The 27,981-nt window shown below is 37.0% G+C and overlaps 2 protein-coding genes across 2 annotated transcripts; one reads left to right on the top strand and one right to left on the bottom strand.

Moving 5' to 3' along the window:
- Positions 1-64: 64 nt before the first annotated feature.
- LOC139152652 (transmembrane protein 138-like) lies at positions 65-9,147 on the bottom strand. The gene is made up of 5 exons (XM_070725920.1): positions 9,017-9,147; positions 7,385-7,662; positions 4,046-4,217; positions 3,536-3,611; positions 65-2,734 (listed from the first exon to the last, which is right to left on the bottom strand). The coding sequence occupies exons 2-5, from the start codon at positions 7,507-7,509 to the stop codon at positions 2,625-2,627; spliced, it is 483 nt and encodes a 160-aa protein (XP_070582021.1). The 5' UTR covers positions 7,510-7,662; positions 9,017-9,147; the 3' UTR covers positions 65-2,624.
- Positions 9,148-9,202: 55 nt separating this feature from the next.
- On the top strand, positions 9,203-21,264 carry LOC139152646 (deoxyribose-phosphate aldolase-like). Its single transcript, XM_070725907.1, has 8 exons — positions 9,203-9,442; positions 13,352-13,449; positions 13,783-13,930; positions 15,392-15,490; positions 17,300-17,434; positions 18,817-18,945; positions 19,387-19,499; positions 19,835-21,264. Exons 1-8 carry the CDS (start codon positions 9,412-9,414, stop codon positions 20,039-20,041), a joined length of 960 nt encoding a protein of 319 aa, XP_070582008.1. The 5' UTR covers positions 9,203-9,411; the 3' UTR covers positions 20,042-21,264.
- Positions 21,265-27,981: the final 6,717 nt, after the last annotated feature.

The raw sequence follows: 27,981 nt of genomic DNA, 5'->3' as shown, positions 1-27,981 counted from the left end.
CTGTGGGTAGTTTGGTGGACTACAACAAAGACTTCGGTCAGTCAATCAACACTACATTCACAAGAACCTTGCAATAATTTGTCAATTTATGTTCCAGTAATAACAAAGATGTGATTCTTTTCAGTAAATGATACATATACAATCATGTGTAAAGTTAAAAGATTACATTACAAAACACAAGTGAACTAAGAAATAAGATCTGGTCTCTCTTAAAAGCAAAGTTTCATATGTACATGATGATAAAGACAAAAAGCTCAATGAAGTACCAAGTCCGGTTTCTTTAAATACACAGTAAGTAGATACGTATGAACATATTTGTGATCACAACTTTGAATGTCATGCATTTCCACTGAGAGGTTTACAAAACTGTTTCACCACAGTTTTTCACTACCTTGAGAGAAAAAGCTTTGCTTAAAAATGAAACATGTTTAAAAAAAATAGGACGGTTTGTTAATCCATTTATCTCCATGCCCATTATTTAGGTCTATCTTGCCTACTGAACACGATGAGCACATACCATTGTCCTTGTAGTCACTTGACTGTACCTTTGTCCTGTACAATTTCCTGCTTATATTTGAGAGTAGTCTTTTCAACCCAGAGTACAGTTGGAATATATCTCATTTAAAGGGACAGGTTTTTTATTAGCTTTATATATAAGCAAATTGACTAACTGTGCACAACTTTCAAAGGGAGATCAGAGGACTAAAATCACAAAAAAAAGTCAATGTCAACAACAACAAATGCGAGAACCAGGGATTGAGGACTGCCCCTTTAAATGGGAAAGTGTAAAGTGCAAGGAATATGAAAAGACAGTACAAAAATCTTAGTCACAGAAACAGACGCCATCTCCTCTAGAGGGCGCCCTAATCATAGCACATGACAAAATATGAACCAGATATAGTGTAATAAATATCAAATGATAAGAATTTTAAGAAAGGAAAGGTAGATTGTCTTTATAAGACTGGTAAAAAACAAAAACACAAGTGAAATCTCAATGATATGAAATGGTTAACCTGAAAATTCCTATTCCCTTTCTGAGGCTGTTCAGAACTATTCTATCAGCCAGCTGCAATTTTTTTCCAAAGAGCACACTGACAAAATACTGAGTCTGGGTCATTTTAAGTAAATATGCTAAAAACTGCAAAAACGTTCTAAGTATCAAAATTTGAAAGAATAAATTAGCAAGGCATTCAAAAGTAAGTAAACTTATGTGTATTGAATAAATTTAAGTTTATTTTTTTGCTATATGAATGCATTAATGGATTGGCAAGCTCTGTAATTTCTGAGAATTTTCTTTTTCAATTCATATAAAAAAAACAGTCAACCTCCACTTTTTGGACGTATTTACAAAAATAGAATAATTCTTCTGATTGACATTTGTTGGGTACTGTACACTGGCTAAGTGAAAAATTCAACCACTGATAAAAATATAGCCGACGTTCACTGTCAGAAAGTCAAAATTACAGAACTAAGAAAGATATATATTTTATCCCAGCCATGCCTTACTAAATGGGAAATTCTGCCTTGGAGATTTTTCATCCACTCACATTTTTGCCATATTTCACTGATCTGCTACTGTAAATGGGAGTAACAGAAGTTTTCATCCCCTTTTTAATGTAAAATCGAAAGTTTATTTTTCCCCTATTACAAGATAGCATAGGTATATGGAGGCCATTTTGAATTTTAAAAATTGGTAAACTTGTGGTAATTTGTTTTTCAGATCACAAACTTTGACTGTGACCACTGATTTTTAGCCTTAAAACTATGAAAGAAAATGTTTTCAATTTTTCTTGAGGAACGCTTGAGTAAAAGTTTAATACTTTCTGTATTAATAAGTTTATTACTTTAAGATTTTGACCTCTCACTTCCTTTTACCTACGTACAACTCTAACCTTTCACCTGTGTACAACTCTGACCTTTCAACTCCTTTTATCTCCGTATAAATCTGACCTTTCACCTCTTTTTACACATGTACAGCTTCATTATCAACACAGAAAAGACTGAAGGTGGGTTAGATCATGGTGGTGAGAATTCATTATTGTGAAATATTCTAAATGATACAAAAGAACATATACCCTTTCAATTTGTGGCCCTAAAAGCTGTCACTTTGATGTTTTCATTTTCCAGTAATTTTTGCCAGTTCATTCTTAAATACGATTACCTAGTGTTCAACATGTCAACACTATCTGTATGTGTGTTGTGCCAAATGTTATTGTTTGAAATGAATTTTAGTTTGAACTTGAACTCACTGATCACCAAAACACTGAATTGATACACAATACACAATGTGTTATTGCTGATTAATGAATTTCCATCTGAACTTCAATTAATTAATCACCAAAAACACTGCACATGGTATATGATGTGTTGTGCTCTATACCATAGTAATTTGTATTTCAACACAGTTTGGGGGATGACAATGTCACATAAAGTTGTTTTAAGAGCAAAAATAATGAAAAAATAATAAAAGGTCACAGTTATTGTCTAATTAATGCTTCCTTTCTCTCAAAGATATACACACAATGTTCTAATGTGTTTGTTAGGCTCCTGATATCACCTGACATTAATTTAGGATGAATTGGACTGAAGGACTGGATGAAAGTGGACAGCAGCTGTCGTCATGGCTACCGTCTCCGATTAAACTGAGTTCGAAGCCATGCCGAGTCTTGGTAGAAGCGAGGATCACCGAGTCTGTAAGAAGTCCGCTTATAGAAGTAGTAATAAAATACAGCAACTGTAATGTGATTCACAAAGGGAAAAATTTTCTAAGTTAGTTCATTTTTCATCAAATTACAACAAATTACTGTGTTTGTTGAATTAAGTAGAGTACTTGAGAAAAATTAGAATTACAAACAAATAAAAGTGAAAAGTAGAAAGAGATCACTGAATGATGGCTATTGCAGCAATGAAATTCTAAAATACAAGACTGTTAAAGGCAGAATGCTCCACAGTGGACAGATATTCAGACTCAAATTTCTAAAACAAATTTCGGGTCTACCACTTTTGGGAGCTCATTTTGAAGCTCTTGGAGTAAGCAAAGATTTCACTGTCTTAGTTTTGTGACAATAAACAATTTATTTTTCCAAAGTGAGTTAACACAGAGATGGCAGCCATTCCAATATCAGTAAATGTTTTGGTAATTTGTTTCTCTAGGACCAAAAGTTGTTCAGTGACCCGTGATTTTTATTCTTGCTTGGTTTAAAGAGATTGACTGACAGTTTTATTTAAATTTGTGAAATAAACAGTTCATTTTTCCTAACAGAGATAACACAGGGATGGCAACCATTTTGAATTCCAATATCCATAAGTGTTTAGTAATTTTTTCTCCAAGACCAAAATTTGTTCAGTGACCCGTGATTTTTATTCTTGCTTTGCTAAAAGAGATTGATTGACAGTTTTGTTGAAAGTTTGAACGAAAGTTTAAACCTTTCAATTTTGAGGCATGTACTACCTGAATAGCTGACAAACCATGGAAAAGAATGCTGTTATATGACTGAGTACATCAACGAGAGGGCACTGCGTCTGTCTTACTTACCAACTTTTTGGAATACATATAAAGTTTGATATCCCGGTGTCCAGATATAGGCATTCACATCCTCCCATCGCAATGACTGGAAACAGAGTACAGATGTGACAATTAGAAGTTGAAACAAGCCTTACTAGAATCAAGAGGTATTTTGGAATGCCTTCCTTTAACCTTTTCGACCCCAATCTCCTGTAGACAGGTCCACATTCACCATGGATAACAATGGGTTTGGGCCAAACTATTTTGGTAACAGGGTGAAGCTGGACAGCTTCATCATTCAAACTTATTTATCTCATTTTAACTTTGTATGTCAGGTGTTTCACCAAGGATGCCAAAGGAAGGGGCATTGTGTCTCTATTGCTGAAATTTCAACGGGTAAATTGGAACAACACTACATGCTTGGGTTCTGAAATTTAGGACTTTATATACTGACTACACTTTCTTACCCTTTATGTAAGTGTGTTCATGTCAATTTTGAGGTGAAAACTATCTTAAAGAAGTACACTGTGTCAAACTCACCATTGTCCAGATGTGCAGGCCTATACACAGCATGAAATAAATAAAAACAATGAGCACTGTGTACTTGAATTTACCGACTAAGAGACCGACAAGACCAGCTTGGAATACATAGGTATTGAAGAACATCAGAAACAATACTATGGCGGCAAATATGATACAGATGTCTTGAATTCTGTTAGAGAAAAAATCAAAGAATGGTGTTAGATACCAGAAAAATATTCAATAATGAATTTAAAACATTCCTCAATTTCCAGTATTCTTAGCTGTTTTGCAAAAACAGAGGGGTGATCAATTTACATAACAATGTAAAATTTACATATTCTTTTGTCATTAAAATGAATTCTCCATAAAACAGAGGTGTGGCCCACCTCAAAAAATCCCCTTGTGGAAACCCTGCATTCAAACATCAAGTTTGAGCAGGTTCCCTAGGATCTCATTTGAAAAAGAATTTTGCAACTACTTCGTAGTGCATTCCTTGAAACAGCCATACATTGCTACAAGTAGAAGACATTTTTTCTTTGTTTACATTTGATTTGGAGGAAATGTCCCTGGGCTAGTAGCATACAGTATTACCTATGATCATCATATTGTTGCTCTGTAAAGAAAACACCATCTGACTAGAATTACTGTGGTTGTTGATATAAGGTATGTATACACAACTGTTCACAATAATGTTGATGGCATCTTTGAAGAGCTTGTGCAAAGCTCCTGGGGGCAAATTTTTAAAGCATTCTGCATGGTCTGATGATCACATATTTTCATTTCCTCTATTCTTGTGGGTGTATGATCAATGTAAAATGCAAAGTTAACAAGTGGCGAGGCAAGTCACTCTACAATAGACATCTTTGGATACATTTGATTTAAGCACCATTTGTCCAGCTGTACCACAGCTAGTTCCACTTCACATACAATACTTTACTACAAATTTAGTTTTGGTAAATGAGCAGAAAAATATTAAATTCTAAGTTGAACAAGTGTTAATAAATAATTTGCATTGTAAATAGTTTTTGGCAGCCCAGACGGAATTATTTTAACCATTTTCCCTGCAGATAATTTTCTTAAATGAAAATTGGTTGACACATACATTTAGATATGAGCTAAAAGCTAAAAAGGCGTTCATGGGTGCCTCTTGCTACATTTTACACCTTTCCCTAAACAATTCTATTCATCACTGGTAAGCAGGGTTCTCAAAAATTTTTGAAGTAGCCGGAAAAATTTAGAAAAGTAGGCGGTTAGCTTCTGTATGCAACCAAATTCCCTGGGCGGGGGGGGGGGGGGGGGGGTATTAAGTATTTTTTTTTAATTTGAAGACATTTCTGGGCAATTTTAGGCATTCTTAAACAGTGTGTGAGAAGCTTTTCCTACACACACAGGGGAGGGTTTCAGGGAGGGGGTCCCCCTCCCTGTGTGCAAGGAATTTTTAAAATTTGAAGACATCTTAGATTAATTGCATGCATTGTTGTACTGTATGAAAGAATATTTCAGCATAAGAGTGTTAAGGTGATAAGGATTTTTTTTTAATTTGAAGACATTTCTGAGCAATTTTATGCATTCTTATACAGTGTATAAAAGGCTATTTCAACATACACACATGTGAAGGCTTTCAGGGGGGGGGTGTGCAAGAAATTTTTAAATTTTAAGACATTTTGGAGTAATTTCATGCATTCTTGTACAGTATGAAAAACCATTTCAGCATACAGAATAATCATTATCTCAATCAATTACAAACTGTTTTCGTGGGATAGTTCAGTTCAGAAAAATTAATTTGATATCAATCAGGCCTGTCATTAGGATAACTGCATTCAGTTGGCAAGGATAATAGCAAAATTTCACCAGACTGTTGTGTAGAATTATATTTAGCTCATGACTGGAAAAAAGAACATTTTGAAATACATCTTAGATAGTGGTTTTCACAAACCAGAAAACTATCCGCTAGAATCCTGACCAGTCTGGCTGTACAAAGTTTTTTACTGATTTAAATAAACTTGACTGAAGATACAGTAAAATCAAACAGTTTATTCATGCAATTCAATGAATTATAGGAACACAATTTCAGTGATTTCAATTCACTGTACTATTAATTTCACAATAAAACGAATCCGCGAGCTGATTATTGATTTTTTGGTGATGTTGAATATAATTAAAAGAAAGAGAGCTAAATTTCAGTGTTCATGTTTGATAAAATCCGAAACTATACGAACACCAACCTGTACTACACTCACCGTCCGGAGGGACGGTGCTACACCGTATGTGTGCAAAGCACCGGCAGTCGATTGTAATACAGTACACACAACGCGATATCGGTCGACCTGAAATTTGACACTGTGATAGACGTAGCGTTTCAAAGTTACAAAAGGGAGACCAAGTAATTTTTTGTTCATTTAGATTTGATCTAAAACCTCGCAAAACCTACTCTTACACAGAAATCAAAGTTTTCAAGCGTCGACTTTCTCTTCCGCGAAGCACACAACCACGGCCCCTCAACAAAACGCGATGTCGATCGACTTGAGTTGAATATTGACATTGTGATCGACCATGGATGGATTGACATGGCGTTTCAAAATATGAAAAATGAGACTCAGTAACTTTTGGTCGCTTTAGATTTGATCAAAAACCTACCAAACCCATCAGACAATACCCTACTCTTACGCAGAAAACCAAAGCTCTCAAGCGTCGACTTTCTCTTCCGCGTTTGAGCGAAACAACGTCGGCTTCATTCGGAAATGGTCGGCTATTCGCGGGCATTACGTACTTGTATGTTTGTCCAATGTTCGGCTATACCCGATGTGAACGTCGGAATAATTCGGGCTGTGATCGGGAAAGCAGGGTTGACCTCGAGAGCGATTCCCAGTATAGTACAACACGTTCGCTGATCGCGGTACTACAGTGATAGCAACAAGTTCACCGCGTATATAGCCATATCGGCTCTTCTGAAATATTATTTCCGGCTTGCAAGACCACCAAAAAATCAAAATATGTTATCAAACCAGAATTTTGGGGCTAGAGCGAAACAGTGCTGAAAAGTAGCCGGCCAAAATACGAAAGTAGCCGGTCAATTTGGCCGGCATCCGGCTAAAAAGAACACGCTGGGTAAGTAATACACAATGTTATTGTGTGACTAATGTTCACTCTTCCAAAAATTCCTCATGTCATGGGCATTAAGCAAGAGGAATTTTCAAGGCCTACGAGTACTTACAAGTTCAATGACATATCCTCGTACTTTCCCTGACAGAAAATATTTTGACTTTGAAAGGGCACAAATGGTGACATGAGTCTCCCTAGGACTAGAGACAAAGTGAACAAAAAATAACTTCACTGAAAAAAGAAATGCATACTCACATGTACAACACTAGTATTGTGACATTACTTATTCTCAGCAGTTCACTGAATGAGTTGACAAACAGATCAACAAAGAGAATGAACAGCTGTAGATAGAGCACTGGACGGTAGCTGCTGACATGCATGGTGGTGTTGGGCTGGTCGAATAATCACAACAGAGGTAATATCAACGCCTTGGTCGGCTAGGTAGTGTCTACCATGATATGTTGAACGGTGCAAATGTGAAAGGATAAATTCCCAGACACTTCTATCTTTCAACAGCCTGTGGGTCACACTATCTGAAATAAAGAACAGTAATTCTATGTATTCGAGGAACACCACGCATGCATTATAGTAAACCTATGACAGAGAAAATCAAAACAAGTATCAAGTTTTAAAAAAAATACCGGATGTTAACTGATCTGTTAAAATTTGAAGCTTCCAGCATGTGCTTTGGGTCAAGCATTCATCATGATCCGTATTTATTGTCAGTGTACATTGTTGGACTGAAAGTGATAGCATAGCCTTGGGCTTGTTTCAATATAGCGGACAGCCGTTAGAGAATTTCAATAAGAAGTGATGTCCAGGTATGTGATATTGTAGTAACTCTCTTAAATGATGGCATGTTTTGTCGATGGCGAAATAGCTGAGATTTATCCAGGGTTGTGATATGACCAAGACACCATACTACATGGCCTTTTTGTACCATGGATTATAAGTCTGCTATGCCATTTCAGTGACATGCAATTCATATTTCTGTTCAGCAGATTACCCCAGGGCAATGTCATATGCCTGAGTCATGTAATAACCAGAGTTCCCCCATAGTATATCAATACAAACATATGAGGGGATATTAGAGAATTGGTACCGGGCTTCCCAAATCACATTGCCAAGGATCATGTACCTATGTTCCCATACCTCGGCAATTTTAATACTTCTACAACTACAAAACCTATTGTTTTTGAAATGAAAGAGAGAATTCTTATGAAATTTGAGCATGTGTTGGTGTGGCGGTTGATAACAAAGGAGTTACGTTGCGAGTCTGTTCACAGCAATAATGATACTAGCCAAAGTCTGTCTCTAGCTAGTTGCTAAAACAGTCGATCTCTCTGGAGGTCATTCAGGCCAGAAACATTATTTATGGTAAATCAAACCGGGATAGCATGGTTTCATTACATACTAAATGAGCGCTGCGGTGCTTCGTCTTACTACAGTTTTTAGGGGATTATTGTCTTAAGTCTTACTGGGACAGCATATACATGTATCGACCAAAGATATTTTCATGTTTCAATGAAAAATCGTGACGCTCAGCTCGTCCCGTCCGTCACCTTGTATCTACTGCCACGCGACTGTCTGTAATGAACTATATTGCATAATTGTGTCCATTTTCGCACCACTGGTCAACTTTATACCGAGTGTATTTGTACATTATTTTGAGAAGTTGAAATCAAACGTTACAAGAGCGCAATTATTCACTATATCGTATGAACAAATGCATACAATATAAACTGTTCGAGGATTGCCTGTCATTTCTATGGAATCCTACGGTATTTCATTTTGTTTACGACTGAACGCCCGGTGCAAAATTACAATTTCAGTCGTGTATGGGTTAAATACTTTAACCAAGGTTATTCGTTGAATGTTTTACATTACCTCTCGGACTTTTCCAAATTTAACGCATTCCTTCGCTGTGTCCAGTGACAACGGTGTCAAATATACGATTTCCAAAGTGTCAAATAAATTTGTTGGAGACCGCCATATTGAAAATATGAGCTCACGCATGCGCAAAATACAAAAATCAAGAGATCTCGCAAAATACCAAAACAAACGGTGAGAACTAGCGAGAAGTTTAATTTTTTTGTAAATACGACCCCAGTTTCGCTCTCAAGACATTTTTATATGCTATATGAGATTGAAAATTGGACTTGATGTAAAAATTCTAACCGGAAAATATCAACTTGTCACAAAACCAAAGTACAGGTCTGCTCAGCACAAGGTCAAGTGGCGACCTTTGACCTGCAACGTTGCAGTCGATCAACAGTGACAGCATGGCGGGAGGAAACCCTGGAACCGAGCTTGGTGAGTACTCGCTTCATTTTAGCACTAAATCACGCTTACAGTTGAAAGGCTCTGTCTCAGTTTTTAATGCAATCTTGCATTTCATTAAACCACCGTGTTTTACATTAGATAGGCTCATACTTCGCGACTTTGTGTGACCTAGTTCATCCGTGTACGGTGTAGCAAGGATGTAAAAAATTTTTACATCCATGGGTGTAGCCACAGGTTATCGTAACGTTGCTTCCTACCTCCATGGATAGTCGTTCCGAGGCGGGCGGCCGCAGGTCGCCGTGGACAAGTAAACGGCGAACTGCGGCCGCCCGCCTCGGAACGACTATCCAAGCAACGTTACGATAACCTGTGGGTGTAGCGAGGTCAACAAGAATATGATTCCGATGGATAGAAGCGATATCAAGATGCATTGATGAAGTTTTGTGCGATCCGGAAACTGTCAATCAGTGGGAATCATGGCAATTATCTGATCGTTAGTAGAAAGCTCTAAAACCTGAAAACTTTTGTTCAAACAACGTACATCATTTCGTCACTAACACTCAACCTGGCTGTTTGTTTCAATAACTTGCTGAAGTTGTCTTTCGAGCACGTAGTATGCGTGCAGCCACAGTCCCTCCACCTGGGGCCGTGGTACAGCTAAGTAAGGGTGATGTTCCTAGCCATGAGCACTTGACACATCGCTACACAATGCATCACACAATCTCATCTATCGCACGTCAATATATATATATATATATATATATATATATATATATATATATATATATATATATATATATATATAATATATATATATATATATATATATATATTATATATATATATATATAATTTTATATATATATATATTATTATACAGGGTTTTACATCACTTTTTACTTTTGAGAGTCCCTGGGACCCTGGTGTTAGAAAATGGGAGTCCTACATCAAAATATGGGGGTCCCAATTTATTTCAAAAGAATATTTTATTGTTTATCCAAGCCATGGTCTTCACTGTGTTCAATTAGTGTTATAACACACGGCAAATGGTTGCGCATTTCTTAAAATTATTCTTACATGAAAATTCTAGTTCATACTGAGGTCCCTCATTGATCAATTCAAAGAACACTATTCATAATTGACATGATCTCATAACTTTAATGACAAGTTCACAAAGTTGTGAAATTTGAACAAGTATTCAAATTTGTCAAATTGACAAGAAGGTAATTTCATACTCTGAAATGGTATTCACCTAGGAAGTCCAGTAGGTTGAGTTCACACTCTGCCAGCAGCTCCTTCAGCAAATAACCTAGCATTGTTTATGAAGTCAAAATCATCTGTGATGGGGCCAACCAGTTTGATGAACATTAGTCTATTAAGCCTTTGAGGATTGAGTCTATTTCGTGCCCTCTGTTTGATGGCATTTTGTACTGAAAAGCCCCTTCACATGGGGCAGAGGACACTGGTATGACAAGAGCAATTTTAGCAAGAATGGCAAGATCAGGATACTCCTCTGTAAAATCAGTTAGCAACAGCTTGATATACATATCAAAATTCAGTGCGTCCGTAAGATCTCATTCTGCAGTAGTTTGTTGATATAATTTTCTCGTACACTACAGAAGCTCTGTCTGAGTGGCTGATTGTAAGTGATTTGAAGTTTTTGTATGTGTTTTTCTGACCATTGCCAGGAACATCACCCAAAGCATTAAAGACTTCTCTGACAGTGTGTGAATCATTAGTCATTGTATTCAATGTGTCCCTAGTAGACTGAACACTTTTTTTGATATGGGATAGGTTGACAGAATCTTTCTGAAATGTAAGGCTCAAAATTCCAATCACAGTAAGGACATCAATCAATAAGGCAGTGAATAGCAGAAACAATGAATTGGAGACAAATTTCAACAGCCCATCAGCCTTTCCCCCTTTTTTGTCACTTGCAAGTGCCAAGGCAATTGGCTCAAAACTGATGAAAATCATCTTGACAGCTGATTCAACCGACAACCAGCGAACAGATGTAGGCTCAGTTATTTGTTTTGCCTTCCCATTCAACAGAGTTTGAATTTCTCTAAGTTTGTCATATCTCACACTAGAGTCATTAAAGTATTTATACAATGAATGGATTATATTATGATATTCTTTGCAATATTCAATATCTCATTCTCTGCCTGCTTGAGAAGCAGCAAGATTCAATCGATGTGCAACACAATGCACTTGAACAAGGTTGGGATTTCTGGCTTTTAATTTTGCACCCAACCCGTTCAAACGACCGGTCATTACGGCCGCCCCGTCTGTTCCCAGTCCATATATTTTGTCTACGGCCGCGTCACAGATTCTTTCCTAGTCAAAAATTCAATCAAGGCGTTTTCGATCCTGCAGCAGTGGCAATTTGCTGGTTACCGAGGAAAGAAACATTCGCCTCGCCATTCTGAATATATCGAACATATATGGCAAGTTTCTTATGAACGGTTATGTCACAAGTCTCATCCAACATTATACCGATGAAATCACTTGCAAGTTGCATGTATGCTATCAATCAGGGACTTCTCCATCACACGTTGAATACACTCTTCAAACTCCATAACTATCTGAGGACATTTGTAATATTCAATGTCTAAGCCGTTCAGATTCTGTAGATGCATGATTTTAGTGAATACATCGCACGGAAGGTCACGTTTAGCAATCAGGTAAACAGTACGTAATTGTGCAGCGTACGCCTCGAGTTCGTTACTCATACCCTGCACCTAGGTACCTGCCGGTCCTCTGCAGATTTGCGAGCAGTAGTAAATTGTGACCTCAAGCTTAGGATTTTAGCACTTGTGAGATGACTTTTCGAGTCCTGATGACGAGTTGAATGTTGAAAATTAGAACAACCTTCCGTGAACGGGCATGTAACATTCGATTTCAAACATACATCGCATTCCATGACGTTTCGCTCTTTAGAATATCGAAGCCATTTAAATCTATCGAGCCAACTTCTGTTGAATGTTCGTAATTTTGCTGACTTGGCCGGGGGATCTGATGTATCAGTATCGCATGGCGTAGCTGCTGTTTCGGCCTCGACCGAACCTACATCGTGCTGGTTGCTGCGGCCGTCGAAAAACTTTCGCAGATCGGCTTGTTTTGGGTATTTGACGCGACCCGCCATAATGCATAATGTATTGATCGCCGCAAACAAGAAATCGACCAATTAAGAATCAGTTTACATTTTGAAAGTCACTTTTACGGTAGTAAAATTTGTTTCCGCGGGTACCATTGGTCATCAAACAGTGGAGGCCAATGCACTACGGAGCATTCTATTAAGTATGGGGTTGGTAAGGTTTACTGGGATGTGTTTTACGTGTTCAGCAGCTTCGCGAGATATACACCAGCAACAGATATCTGTGCGTCCGAAGGGACGCGTAGTTTAGTTTTTGAGGGGTCCTGGGTCCGGTTTTATGCGTAAAGGACGCAGAAATGCGCGTCATGTAAAACCCTGTATATTATATATTGTATATATATATATATATATATATAATGAAGGGACCCCACCACAGGCAATACAGGACAAGTGTTGCCTGAGGGGGTGGGGCAATAATTGCCTCATAATAATGCCCCTCGTCACTTTCATGGACCAGAGCAGAATTTATGATTGTCCCACTCTGGGGAAATATGGGGATTTTCCAGATTGTCTTGCCCCAGGGGGATGGGCATTTGACTAATTTCCAAATCCCCCTCTATGTCCGGAGGCGGATGGGGGAGGGGGTGTTGATATTGACTGCTGCATAATAATAGATGCTGGAAAGAGGTCCATGGATGTCATTGCATGTCGTACATGTATGTAATACACCTCTGTCATGAAAATTTAAAGAAACTAAATCTACTCTTTTAGTGAAGTGTTACAACCAAGGGTTACTTTATGCAAATGACTTAGAACCTTGCTGACTGTATCGTAATTTGTAGATCTTGACTGGGTACAGAGTGTGAAGGTCAACCTACCAGCAGTCAAGAAACGTGCCGATGAAATCAAGACAAAGAGAACTGTGAAAAACCAGTGGCAGGTAAGATAATGTATATAAATCCAAAGTAGTATGTTAGCCAGCAGACATGTTATGTATAAACACAGTTTACCCATGATGATGGCAGAACTCCGAGAGTCCTCCAACAAGAGGCAATGGATGCTACCAGCTTGTCACCATATCTTGGTCAAGGCAGTTGTTTTGAAGTTAAATTGGGGCAAATTGTAAATTGGATGATAACTTTTACCCTCCCACCTTTTTGTAGTTTCTAATCTTCAGGATTTCACTGTCTTGTTGCTATGGTATTTTCCTCTTGACCGACCTTATTTTGTAACACCGAATTTATAACTTTTTTCTCGTTATTGTCATGGATAGGCTGCCTGGCTGTTGAAAGCAGTTACATGCATAGATTTGACGACCCTTTCTGGAGATGATACATTTACCAATGTACAGCGACTATGTCACAAGGCCAAACATCCAATCAGATCAGACCTCTTGAAGTCCATGGATATGCAGGATAAAGGTAAAGAGCTGTCCTCTCATTGGACAAACCAAACCAAAATACAAACATTGCTGAAGAGGCATATTGCTTGCTCTTTGAACCCTAATCCCCTGATAACCTATTCTTTCCTGATCCCTTGATTTCCTGATAACCTACTCTCTACTTAACCTTTTGAACCCTGACCCCTCTCCCATTTAACCTATGTCATACAGAGAAGATCGTCCAAGCAGGGTGCAAAGGGTCATCATAAAATTTATACCAGTTTTGTTTTCATCATTGAAAATGCATGCATTAACAACACACAATCAGGGCTCGAAATTAGCGGTAGTCCCGCGTCCACAGACTACCAACTTTTCTCTGGGGCTACCAAAATCCATGAAATGGTAGCCCATACGGACTACCAAAGGCCGGACATAACATTCAGTCAGTACTTTGCGTGCATGTCCAATATCTGAACTGACTTACTTGAATGACAGGCATTGGAAGTTATGATCAATGAAAATGCATTTTCCTTGCATTTTGATCATATTTATCAATCACAGACAATATGCCTCTTCCCTACAGAAAGCCCATTGTCTATTTTAGCACTGCTACAGTATATCTAGTCTTGACGTGCTGAGAACTTGAAATCTGGTCGTTGTCATGATGACTATCAAAATTTTCATACAAACTCTGAGAATGAAACAAGTTGTGAATGGATCAGCAAGCTTTTGAGTATCACTGTTGTCCATTAGGCCAAAAAAATAAAGATCGTTTCTGTCAGACTGGTCACCGCGTGTGTCATTTCAGAACCTGCATGTCATGGCATTTTTTTTTGGGGGGGGGGGGGGGTGTTACATACTTATCAGTGCAGCTATCCTTGATATCCCTGTTTGCATGTCCAAAAATGCTAAACAGAAAACGGAAGTATTATGCAGCCAATGATAAATGACTAGAAATTCACTTCACGGGCAGAATCTTGCAAAATTGCTTTTTCTTGTCTGGTTAATGAAAAACAATATCCCTAGACTAAAATATGCATGGACTACCAGCCATTGTCACTTGGTTACCAACTTCAGAAAATGGTAGCCCAAGTGGACTACCAGGGGAAAACGTTAATTTCGAGCCCTGACAATACATTGAAAGTGATAATCTCCCCAATTAAAGGTTTTCTCTCACGGGAGTCTGTTGTACCCTGCGTAAAGTTACATTGGTTTCATTGACAGATCTCGAACGTTTGTGCTGATTTACACAACCTGAAAATATGAAACTGATTTACTTTAATCAAGTGGACTTTTCTTTGTTTCAAAGTCTTCCTTCATATAGAATGCCAAAATGTTCCTTTATTTCAAAGTCTGCCTTCAAACTGACAATGACAGTGATTTTATTTTGAAAATAAGAGCGGTGTAAATTCATAAATCATAGCAAAAATAAATAAGAAAATATCCATTTCTGTTTATCAGGACGTTACTTATTACCTCTCAATGATTGTTCTTTTCACAGACATAACATGTGGCGCTGTGTGTGTATATTCTTCAAGAGTACCTGATGCAGTGAAGGCTCTGAAAGAAGTAGGTGGAGAGAGTATCCCCATTGCATCAGGTAAGTTATATAGCTCTGATTCCCATCACTGTCTTTAGCTCAGAAGATGTGCACAGTGCATTTTTGTCCATTCAGTCTTTTAGAGACAAGAATCTTGGATTACCAACAACTTTATTTACCTTTCCAAAGTATAAACTAGAGTAGTGTTGAATTGTGGCAAATGAATTCTATGCGACCATTTTTTCCGGATTTTGTACATTTCAATGAAAATGCCAATGGATAACACTACCAGATTCGTAATACCAGCGTTGGAAACTACCGCCCGTCCTCCCGTCCGAGACGGGTAACTTTTCAGTCGGACGGGAGGAAAATTGTACTTCATGTCCGTATGTCAGGCTCTCGATAGTAGCCATACGGCATACCCAGTAATCTCATCGATCAGCTGCTTATAGAGGAATATAAAGGAAAATGAGGGCAACTCCACACATCGACTCTACCAAGATTGTTTAGTATTAAGATATGGTGAATAAAAGGATCATTGCATTTATTTTTTGTGGAATACATGGCGAGACACCGGTGAATCGATAGTGCTTTGACCCTAGTCATGTGATCTGGGTCCCCGGTAAACCGGTTTGTTGATTGAGTGATTCGTCTTAACGGTGTTTCGGAACCAAAAATGGGGTTCCTTCATCAGTCGCTCGCTTGTTTGTATCCATCCGCTTGGTTGTGTGATGAAGTCATCTTCGTCCTCGAGGGGCTCGTTATGTTAACAGTAAATGTTGTACTAATCTGTCAACGATTAGTTTGTTTTAGGCATTTAAATCGATTATCCGAACTTTTAGTTTTGTGTCAATTTTTCATGGACTTTGTAATAGATTTCGGGTCGATATTGGTGCCTGCTTTCCGGTGTTTGAAAAGCATGTTGTGAAGGGCTGTTTCGAGAAATAAATCTTGTTTCTCTGTGTTTAGCCATTCCCAGGTTTCATGGTTTCGTTAACAATATTTTCTGTAAACGGCCTTTGAAATCGGTTTGGTCTGAGGAGAGTATTGGTTTATTTAATTCATGCCGCCAACTATGATTACTTATATGGCAGCTCTCTCAGATTTTGATTTTCTTTGCCAGATGATGTTTTCTGTATTGCTCAGCAATCTTTTCAGTTTGGTTGATTGTAGTACCAATTCGATGACAGATTGCATCTCGGTTTTATACGATAAGTTGTGGCATGAAATGGAGACAAATTAAAAAAAAATTCAGTTTCCCCATTGTTAAAACCAAATATATAGGGGGCAGATGCTGCAGTCATTTGTAGCAGGACAGGGACTGGACTCTGATTATGAATCAGACTTTTCTGATCTCCTGGAAAGTGATGTTGGTAGTGACACTGACTTGATGTAATCTGTGCTTGACTCATGTCAGCACTGATTTCATCAAGGAGACCATGCACAGATCCATGATGAAATGTCCAGTACTCGGTTATCAACACAATGTATCAGAGTGTTATCAGCATTGTTATTTATAGAAATTTTGTATTCAAGTCCGGATTAGAATTCATTTCAAACAGTGGAATTCAGAACAGTTTGTTTGTAAGATCACAGTTAATACTCATGTTGAAAATAAAGTTGTTTACAGTTTGAAGTACATAATGGTTTTGTGTTTTTTGAATGAATGGATTTGTCAAAAATTCAGGACAGGCAACTTTCTGGCAGGACCGGCAAGTTTTGAAAGTTACCAGTCCTGATGTCTGGCAAATATTTTGGCCAGTTTCCAACACTGGTAATACAGGTGTACATGTAGAATGTAATGTCTGTGTCTCTGATATAGACAATGATGTATGTGTACTTAGATTATTTCTCCATTCCTCTTTCTAGTGGCTACTGGATTTCCAGCTGGTCAGACACCACTCCAGCAGAGGTTGGATGAAATCAAGCAAGCGGTCTCTGATGGCGCCACTGAAATTGACATAGTCATCAACAGGGCGTATGCACTAGCTGGAAATTGGAAGGGTAAATCATAATTGATGACTGACTTCTTGCACACAAAGCCCCATTTCTAGACACTTCAATGTGCCTGACAATCCTGGGTCAGGCAAAGTAGAGTTTCACCCACAGAATGTTTGTGACAAGCAAAGTGGATTGAAAAACACCGTAAAGTTGGATAATTCCCTGATCAGCATGGTTAACTCAATCTCAGTCAATATATATACCCCGTACTCATCCGAGTATAAGTCCCCGGTTCGGCAACACTGAACAGCGGTAAAACTAGGGGAGGGGCTTATACTCGAGCAACCCCATGTTATCTGCCATGGACGCTTAATTTATGCTAATTTTATGCACAATTTTTTTCAACACCACTCGATCTTTCTATCGCTTTCAAAATCGACTTACACATCCAAAGAAATTGATTGTACAATCTCTGAATACAGAAGTGACATTTTGGTGAAATTTCAGCGTCGAAAAAAACCCAAACTTGAAACAAAGACGTTGTGTATGCAACTGATCAACAGTAATCGTAATGTGAACTGGCATGCATTGCCTACACGGAAAGGCAACTCAACATTCCAGTAACTGTCTACATCTTGTGAAAACAACAACATAGCGGTGAAAATTGTAATAGTCACCAGGAAAAGTCTTCTCAAATGAAAGGATAATTGCTTCAAACAAAAGAAACTGCATGTTTCGAGCATAAAAACATCGTTGCCGTGAATGAAAATAAATAATGGCGGACGTGAGTAAGACTATTCTATTTAGGCGACGGGCGTGAGCAGGGTCAAAGAATCAAGATAGTACTGGGAAAACGTGTCATTTTCCTTATGATGCTGTCAAGGGAACTCCAGTTTCCCATTGTTTTAACATCTTTTAATAGTTTCTTTATCATTTAAAAGTAATTTTACCAAGTTAAATGACCAAATATACTCTCCTAACCTTTCTGTATTTGAGTTATACTAGGGTAGGGGCTTGTACACGGATGTAATGCATTTTCTAAAATCCTCTGAAATCAGAAGGGGGGCTTATACACGAGCAGGGGCTTATACTCGGACGAGTACGGACGGTAATACTAGTACATTCCCTAGCAATTTGTGACACGTTCTGTTATTGGCCAGGTAATTGAAATTTGTGATCTTGTCAACCAATGAAATTATGACAGGCAGTCTAATTTGGTTACTCAGTTAAACTTGTTGCTAACGATATTCCATAAATACCTTACTTTCATCATATTCAAAAATAACTCATATACTTTTCTCACATCAAGTTACATGTATGTTTTCATGAAATATTTTGTTTGATTGTAAAGTTTACGAAACCAATAAAATATCGCTTTAGCCTTCAAAGAAAAAATATTTCATGATTCAAATTGACACCTCGTTGCTTTTTGTTTTGTTCACCAGGTGTATATGAAGAGGTCAAAGCTTGCAAAGCAGCCTGCGGCAATGCTCACATGAAGACTATCTTAGCTACGGGAGATTTAGGGTCACTTGTCAACGTCCAAAAAGCCAGCTTAGTGGCTATGATGGCAGGTCAGTTGCAGTAAAAATATCCAGGTTCATGTTAGATTTAACCCTTTCACTGCAATGGTTGTGCCCAAACCCATTGTTGTTGACAGTGATCGTGGACCTGCTCACAGAGAAGTGGGTTGAAAAGGTTAACATGTAAAGATACAGCAGCCAAGACGAGGGAAGTTCAAAGCAATTACTAATATCTGTAGTATATGTGTAATTTAGATATTTCAAAATAGAAATCCATACAGAGACTATTATAATGCATTTGACAGACTACTTATCATTGTCAGATTGCATTGAAGATGGTTTAATTTGCAATATCATCAAAAATTGACAAAACTTTCAATGAAGTCCAATCTGGTACATCTAATTGTTAACTTTAACCCCTGCTTCAGAGAATTAAGAAATGTTTGTTTTGTGAACTTGACATTGTTTCATTGTATATGTGTTTCTTTGCAGGGTCTGATTTCATCAAAACTTCCACAGGAAAAGAAGGCGTTAATGCAACATTCCCAGTAGCCTTGACCATGGTGAGAGCCATCAGGGAATACTACCACAGAACAGGGTACAAGGTAACTAGGAATTCAAATCAACCAATCAGGGCTTTCAGATACTCAGATTGACCAATCAGGAGTTCTGGATACTCATATTGACCAATTAAGGCTTCCAGATACTCAGATTGACAAATAAGGAATGTAGCAATCATCTTTGTATTAAAAGTGGCAAAGAAATGGTTCTTGTATATCAGATGTAGGTGATGGGGCCAAACGGCTGATAACTATTGATAAACAAATCTATAATTCGCATAATTCGAGAATCATGTAGTAAGGATTGTTGAGATGAGCACATATGGCTAGAATTACATCAGATTTCTTCGCTGATATTAATGTTGTCTCTCTTAATTCAGGTTGGTTTCAAACCTGCTGGTGGTATCCGCACAGCAAAGGATGCTTGCTCCTGGTTGGCCTTGATGAAGGAAGAGCTTGGAAATGATTGGTTGACTCCCCAGATGTTCAGAATTGGAGCTAGCAGCTTATTGGGCGATATCGAAAGACAGCTGTTCCATTTTGTGACCGGACACTACGCTGCATCTCATGAGTTAGCCATGGCTTAAAATGAAGATGCAAGTTACACCACATCCAGACTTCCTATGGTTGGAAATGTTTAGGGGATACAAGAACGCAATGGGTTTGATACTGCTTTCTGATTGGTTAAGGTTTAATCAGGTTTAAATTGGTGACCAATCGATGGCCAACTTTTATGAGTTCTACTATGTATTTAATTTTGATCGTTTGATATTATAATTTTTTTCATTCCTATATAACCTCCCCTTTGTCTCATCTTGCCACCAACTTTTGAAAGTCTCTTCCAGTTTTGTTCTTATCTTTCTTGACAGTTTTCTCAAGTAGCATGACTTTGACATCACCAGCAAAGTCCCACTTAAAACAAAGAGAAAGCTCAACAAGTTTATCGAGAGTTCACTGTAGTGATTCAGTGTTCTTTATGTAAATTTTCCATGACAATAAAAGTCATTGTTATGTTAATGAGTTTCTTTTACTTTCCCCTGTGCTTTAATGGGTCTTGGGAGAACACTGTAATTTATGAAACATGTTTTGAATTATGCATTTGTCTGAAATTTCTAAGTGTAACCAACGCTTAGGAACACAGTTCCACCGGTAGCATTACAAAGGGCATGTACCAACAGAGTATGGCATGATATGGTCTCTTGTGTGGTGAATTTTTTATCTCAGACATGTAGTAATAATTATTATTTTTAATAACTTGACCATGATGTAATGTGCAGATGATCAGAATCAGTGGCTTTGATCAAGACTTTTCACCCAGGTGTACATAAATTTGTATGTAAATTGGCAGCATGTTGTAAACAACCAAACAGATTTGTTTTCATATTGTGTGAGGGTAAGACCTTCAATATAGTATATTGTCAGAAGAATGGCAAAGAGCTCACATTTTACTCATAAAATCCTAGTCTTTTCTTTGAATGGCATATCTAGTCAACATATCGCGTGTGAATAATCTACCATTGTTGAAGTTTGAAACCACTTGACGCACAAATGTTACACTAATATTGAAAGCAAAATCAAACATATTAATACATTACATTTGATTTTAGATTTATCAATCTCATCGTGAGAGGGAGTGTACTGCTCAAATTTTTACTGCCAAAGAGATAAAAAATGTCATCTGTATAACTAACCACTTTTATTTGTCGGTTTTAGGGTCATTTTTGTACATTGAGTATGTTCAACTTTTTGTGTTATTGATGTAATGGAGATAGACGAGAAAGTAATAAAGATGACCACATATTAATTATGATTGCACAGTGTGGAAATTCGAATTACTATTTATGGGGAGCAAGCTGTATTAGTCCGTGGCGTAGGGGGGGTCTACGTGCACCCCTCCCACAGGATAACAAACCTGTATTTTTCAGAAGCCTTGGGATCCCTAGAATACGAAATGGAATTTTAACAGAAAAAATATAGGGACGCAATAGCTGTTATGGTCATGTTTTGAAGGGTACCGCAAAATCACCATTTTGCAACCCAATTGCATTTTCGTCAAATCTGTCTTCTTGTAAGTCATCTGCTGAGCTTATTTTTTAACATAACCTCACTTGTTTGGTATCATTAGAAAGGCAATTTATTCTTCTTTAAGATGACATATTGCAACATGCAATATCTTCTACAGTTTTTGTGAAATATGACCAAAACTTACCCCATACCCCAAAGTTTAACATTGCAAATTACAGTAAATCTCAAATTCTACCAATTTTTTAGCTAGGCATAATAAAAAATGCAATGCTTTGTATGAAATTAGTTTTATTTGGTACAAGGACATGTCAGAAATATGAAATAGACTTTTAACAGAAAAAATATTGGGACTCTACAGCTGTAACAGTCATATTTTGGAGGGTACCGCAATATTACAGTGTTGCAGATTTGCATGCATTTTTGTTAAAGCTGTCTTCCTATAAGTCATCTGCTGAGCTTGTTTTTGAATATAATCTAACTTGTTAGGTATCATTAGAAAGATAATTTACTAGTCTTCAAAATGACATATTGTAACATGCAATATCTTGTATAGTTTTCATGAAATATGACCAAAATTTACCCCATACCCCAAAGTTTACATTGAAATTGCAGTCATAGCTAAAATCAAATTCTACCAATGTTTTAGCTAGATATAACAAAAAGTCAGCGCTTTCTATTAAATCTGTTTTATTTGGTACAGGGACATGTCAGAAATATGAAATAGACTTTAAACAGAAAAAAAAACATTTTGACTCTACAACTGTAACAGTCATATTTTGAAGGGTACCGCAATATCCAGTGTTGCACATTTGCATGCATTTTTGTTAAACCTGTCTTCTAAAAGTCACCTGCTGAGCTTGTTTTTGAACATAACCAACTTGTTAGGTACCATTAGAAAGATAATTTACTAATCTTTAAAATGACATATTGTAACATGCAATATCTTGTATAGTATTCATGAAATATGACCAAAACTTACCCCATACCCCAAAGTTTACATTGACAATTGCAGTCATAGCTAAAATCAAATTCTACCAATTTTAGCTAGACACAAAAAATCTGCCCATTTTTGCTATTAAATCTGTTTTATTTGGAACAGGGATATGTCAGAAATATGAAATAGACTTTTAACAGAAAAAATATTGGAATTCTGTAGTTGTAACAGTCAGATTTTGAAAGCTATGGCAAAATCTCTGTATTCCTGACTTGCATGCATTTTGTTGAAACTCTCGTCTTATAAGTCATCTGCTGAGGTTTTTATTGAATATAATGTAAGTTGTTAGGTACCATTGAAAAGATAATTTGTTAGTCTTTAAATGACGTACTGTAACATGCAATATCTTGTTTAGTTTGTATGAAATATGACCAAAACTTATCCCATACCCCAAAGTTTACATCTAAAATTGCAGTCATAGCTAAAATCAAATTCTATCAATTTTTTTACGCAGACATAAAAATTGGCAATGTTTTGTATTAAATCTGTTTTATTTGGTACGGGGACATGTTAAGAATATGAAATAGAACTTTTAATAGAAAAAATATTGGGATTCTATAGCTGTAACAGTCATATTTTTCAGGGTACAGCAAAATCTCAGTATTACTGATCCGCATGCGTTTTTGTTAAATCTGTCTTCCTATAAGTCGTCTGCTGAGCTTGTTAGTGATTATAACCTGGCTTGATTGGTATCATTAGAAAGGTAATTAAGTAGTGCTTTAAATGGCATATTGTAATATGCAATATCTTGTATAGTTTTCATGAAATATGACAAAAACTTTCCCCATACCCCATGGTTTATATAGAAAGTACTGTCATAGCTAACGTGATCAAATTCCGCAAATTTTTAGCTAGACATGATAAAAAGGCACTGTTTTGGTATTAAATCTGTTGTATTTGGTACTGGTTATGTCAAAAATGTGAAATAGACTTTTAACAAAACAAATATTTGGATTGTATAGTTGTAACAGCCATATTTTGAAGGGTAACGCAAAATTGCAGTACCGCAGAACTGGCACCTTTTTTGTTAAATTATTCTTCTTGTAAGTAATCTGCCGAGCTTATTTTGTAACATAACCTGGCTTGTGGGGTATCATTAGTAGGGCAATTGATTCGTCGTCAAGATGACATATTGTACAATGTAATGGCCATTCACAGTTTTCCTGAAATATGGTCAAACTTTACCCCAATCCCCGAAAGTTCAAATCGCAAATTATCTTAAATTCTACCATTTTTTGCTACACATAATACAAAAGGCAATTCTTGTATGAAATCTGATTTGTTTGTTACAAAAGTATGTCACAAGTATGAAATAAACTTTTAACGGGAAGAAGATACTATTTAGTAGCCATTTGGTCATTTTAGAGGGGGAAACCCTTATATAGGAAATGTATGTGTTTCGGCAAATTTGCCATGATACCTGGGTACCCTTCCAAATATGATCCAAAAGGCTACAAAATAATATATATTCCTGTTAAAAGTTAATTCATATTTGTGACATACTTTTTTAACAACATCACAGATTTCATAGGTTGCATACGGGCATTGCCCTTTGTATACAAAGTTCATAAATTGTAAACAAATGGTAGAGTTTCAGATTCGCTGTAATTTGCTTTGTAATTTTCAACGTAAACTTTGGGGTATGGGGTAAGTTTTGGTCATATTTCATGAATACTCTACAAGATATTGCATGTTGCAATATGTTATCGTAAAGAAGAATAAATTACCTTTTCAATGATACCTAACAAGTTAGATTATATTCAAAAACAAGCTCAGCAGATGTCTTAAAGAAGACAGGTTTAACAAAAATGCATGCAAATCTGCAACACTGTGATATTGCGGTACCCTTCAAAATATGACTGTTACAGCTGTAGAGACCCAATATTTTTTCTGTTAAAAGTCTATTTCATATTTCTGACATATCCCTGTACCAAATAAAACAGATTTAATAGCAAAAATGGCCAGACTTTTTGTGTCTAGCTAAAAAATTGGTAGAATTTGATTTTAGCTATGACTGCAATTTTCAATGTAAACTTTGGGGTATGGGGTAAGTATTGTTCATATTTCATGAATATAATACAAGGATAGTCCATGTTACAATATGTCATTTATAAGACTAGTAAATTATCTTTCTAATGATACCTAACAAGTGTAGTTATGTTAAAAAACAAGCTCAGCAGATGACTTATAGGAAGACAGGTTTAACAAAAATGCATGCAAATCTGCAACACTGTAATATTGCGACACCCTTCAAAATATGACTGTTACAGCTGTAAAGTCCCAATATTTTTCTGTTAAAAGTCTATTTCATATTTCTGACATATCTCTGTACCAAATGAAACAGATTTAATAGCAAAAAGTTCAGATTTTTCGTGTCAAGCTAAAAATTGGTAGAATTTGATTTTAGCTATGACTGCAATTTCATGTAAACTTTGGGGTATGGGTAAGTATTGTTCATATTTCATGAATACTATACAAGATAGTCCATGTTACAATATGTCATTTTAAAGACTAGTATATTATCTTTCTAATGATACCTAACACGTTAGATTATGTTCAAAAACAAGCTCAGCAGGTGACTTTTAGGAAGACAGGTTTAACAAAATGCATGCAAATCTGCAACACTGTGATTTTGCGGTACTCTCCAAAATATGACTGTTTAAGCTGTAGAGACCCAATATGTTTTCTGTTAAAAGTCTATTTCATATTTCTGACATATCCCTGTACCAAATAAAACAGATTTAATAGCAAAAATGGGCAGATTTTTAGTGTCTAGCTAAAAAATTGGTAGAATTTGATTTTAGCTATGACTGCAATGTTCAATGTAAACTTTGGGGTATGGGGTAAAGTTTGGTCATGTTTCATGAATATAATACAAGGTATTGCATGTAACAATATGTCATTTTGAAGACTAGTAAATTATCTTTCTAATGATACCTAACAAGTTAGATTATATTCAAAAACAAGCTCAGCAGGTGACTTATATGAAGACAGCTTTAACAAAATGCATGCAAATCTGCAACACTGTAATATTGCGGTATCCTTCAAAATATGACTGTTACAGCTGTAGAGACCCAATATTTTTCCTGTTAAAAGTCTATTTCATATTTCTGACATGTCCCTGTACCAAATAAAACCAATTTCATACAAAGAATTGCATTTTTATTATGCCTAGCTAAAAATTGGTAGAATTTTAGATTTATTATAATATGCGATAATAAACTTTGGGGTATGGGGTAAGTTTTGGTCATATTTCACAAAAACTGTAGAATATATTGCATGTTGCAATATGTCATCTTAAAGAAGAATAAATTGCCTTTCTAATGATACCAAACAAGTGAGGTTATGTTAAAAAATAAGCTCAGCAGATGACTTACAAGAAGACAGATTTGACGAAAATGCAATTGGGTTGCAAAATGGTGATTTTGCGGTACCCTTCAAAACATGACCATAACAGCTATTCCATCCCTATATTTTTCTGTTAAATTCCATTTCGTATTCTAGGGATCCCAAGGCTTCTGAAAAATACAGGTTGTTTATCCTGTGGGAGGGGGCACGTAGACCCCCTCTAGCCCACGGCATATTTCTCCTCTGTCAAAAGGTTGAATGGCAAACTGCTCACTGACTGGATTTGGCCAGAACCCAGTGATAACAAGCCAGGAGAAAAACAAAGTAATTTTAATTTAGTGTCGTGACCTCTGGTGGCGCTGTTCATAGCCAGCAGCAGCCTCGGACCAATAATATTCAGCAAAGCAGATAAAGATTTTGTCATAGGCTCGTGATTTTCTTTTTTTTGTGTGGAAAAATGTCTCATGTGAAATTAGCAGAAGAGTATGAAGTTAAAGTTGAGGAAAACGTCATCCTTGGTTGTTGAACACTGGCTTTGGCACAAACAAAAGTGATAGTTACATAAAAACATGGGTCAATTATCCATTGTATGGACAACCACCAAATGCATTCATATGCAATGCAATAAATTGACAATGGATTGTACATCATGTGTAATAAAGTCTACTCACCTGATCACTTAGTGACATCTGTGTTAATGTCTGCTTGCGCTTCAAGGTGGTTTTATTTTCAGTTACTCTAGTCAATACATGTATATTAATCGTTATTGGTAGCAAGGTACGTAGCATGCTGCACAAGTTGCCCATAAAATCAATCTGATTAAAATCAGATGTAGAGTACGGCGACGTCTATACTTACACGGTATTCTCTTGAGAGGCGACAGCAAGAGAAAACCGCGTATTTTAGTATAGACGTCGCCGTACTCTACATCTGATTTTAATCAGATTTCCCATATGATCAGCAGTGTTGTGAATATGTTACTATATGGGTACGCATATGCAGGAATTCCATGCTGTGTGCCATGTGGGAGTTCACCACAATATTTTGTGAAGCATGCGAACTTTATCAACTATTATTGAGATCTCAATACAGTATGTGTTATACTGGCCAATTGGTTCAGGAGGCGTACAGGAAAGTTAAAACAGCCTCCTTGTTTGGCATTTGAGGCCAGGAAACAATTTTGGAAGCCCAAACTTACTTTGTTGTTATGAACTGGGCATTCTTGGAAACAGCCCATATATACTTGATTTTTTCAGTAGCCTCTTGGTGAACGAATTTCCAGTGTTCTGCTTTTCGAGGGAAATTGCTTGCCAGTCCCATGGGAAAGGGATAATGGGACTTGTTGTTGCCGGAGAGCATGGAGAGTGGTCAGTTGCTCAGGGAGGACATTGGATCATATCTATGGGCATATTTGACTCTCCAGGGAAAGGTCTAATCAGCTCGAAAACTCCCAACAAACTGCAGAGGGTTGAAATTGTTGAATTAGTTTAATGAATTTGACACATTTTGCCACTTTTGGTCACATTTTGGTGAACCACCTAAAACTGGCCACGTCTGTTATTGGTCAGTTTAAAGATTTGTATATCGAATCGTGCACCCTAAATGGCCTGGTATGGAAACAGTTATCATCGAGGTTAATGATTTGTTATCTCTCTGAAAATGTGCGTAAACGGAGACGACATCGTTTAGTAAGACACGCGGCTTTTCCGTCATTTAGGGCAGTGGGCCGGTTTAATCGACTGAAAGGACTATCTCTAGAGGGCGCCACCCACTTTTTTATCAAAGCAGTCGTATGTACAGTAAAAATGTTACCATGGTTTCAGGTCATTTATACATAAGCCCCGTCATCATTAACCTGAACAAACTCAGAAACGCCTATGATAATTCTGAATGAATTATTGTATTCGCAGAATATGTTTACCTTTTCAGAATGGACGTGGTGTCAGTTCTTTCCGTTCATGCAATCATGCCATTGCGAATATCAAGAATTCAATTCCAGTTGACTGTCAGTTGCTCAAGAAAAACGGATCGGGTGGGACCTACTCCATTTCTTTAGTTTAATTTGTGTTACTTTACTCTCTCTTTGAACCCAAAGAAAATCGTAAATCAATGTGCTACATCGTAAACAGTAAATAATTCCAAGAGGGCATCTTTCTCCCC

Source organism: Ptychodera flava, chromosome 2, assembly GCF_041260155.1.
Source record: "Ptychodera flava strain L36383 chromosome 2, AS_Pfla_20210202, whole genome shotgun sequence".
Taxonomy (NCBI): domain Eukaryota; kingdom Metazoa; phylum Hemichordata; class Enteropneusta; family Ptychoderidae; genus Ptychodera; species Ptychodera flava.
The sequence above is the reverse complement of the archived record's forward strand: the minus strand, read 5'-3'. Positions and strand labels throughout refer to the sequence as shown.

Coding starts and splice junctions, on each gene's coding strand:
- LOC139152652 (XM_070725920.1), bottom strand. CDS start 7,509: ATGCATGTCAGCAGCTACCGTCCAGTGCTCTATCTACAGCTGTTCATT. Junction 4,218..7,384: donor ACAATACTAGTGTTGTACAT/GTGAGTATGCAT, acceptor TTTCTCTAACAG/AATTCAAGACATCTGTATCA. Junction 2,735..3,535: donor ATATGTATTCCAAAAAGTTG/GTAAGTAAGACA, acceptor ATCACATTACAG/TTGCTGTATTTTATTACTAC.
- LOC139152646 (XM_070725907.1), top strand. CDS start 9,412: ATGGCGGGAGGAAACCCTGGAACCGAGCTTG. Junction 13,450..13,782: donor CTGTGAAAAACCAGTGGCAG/GTAAGATAATGT, acceptor TGTCATGGATAG/GCTGCCTGGCTGTTGAAAGC. Junction 18,946..19,386: donor CTTAGTGGCTATGATGGCAG/GTCAGTTGCAGT, acceptor GTTTCTTTGCAG/GGTCTGATTTCATCAAAACT.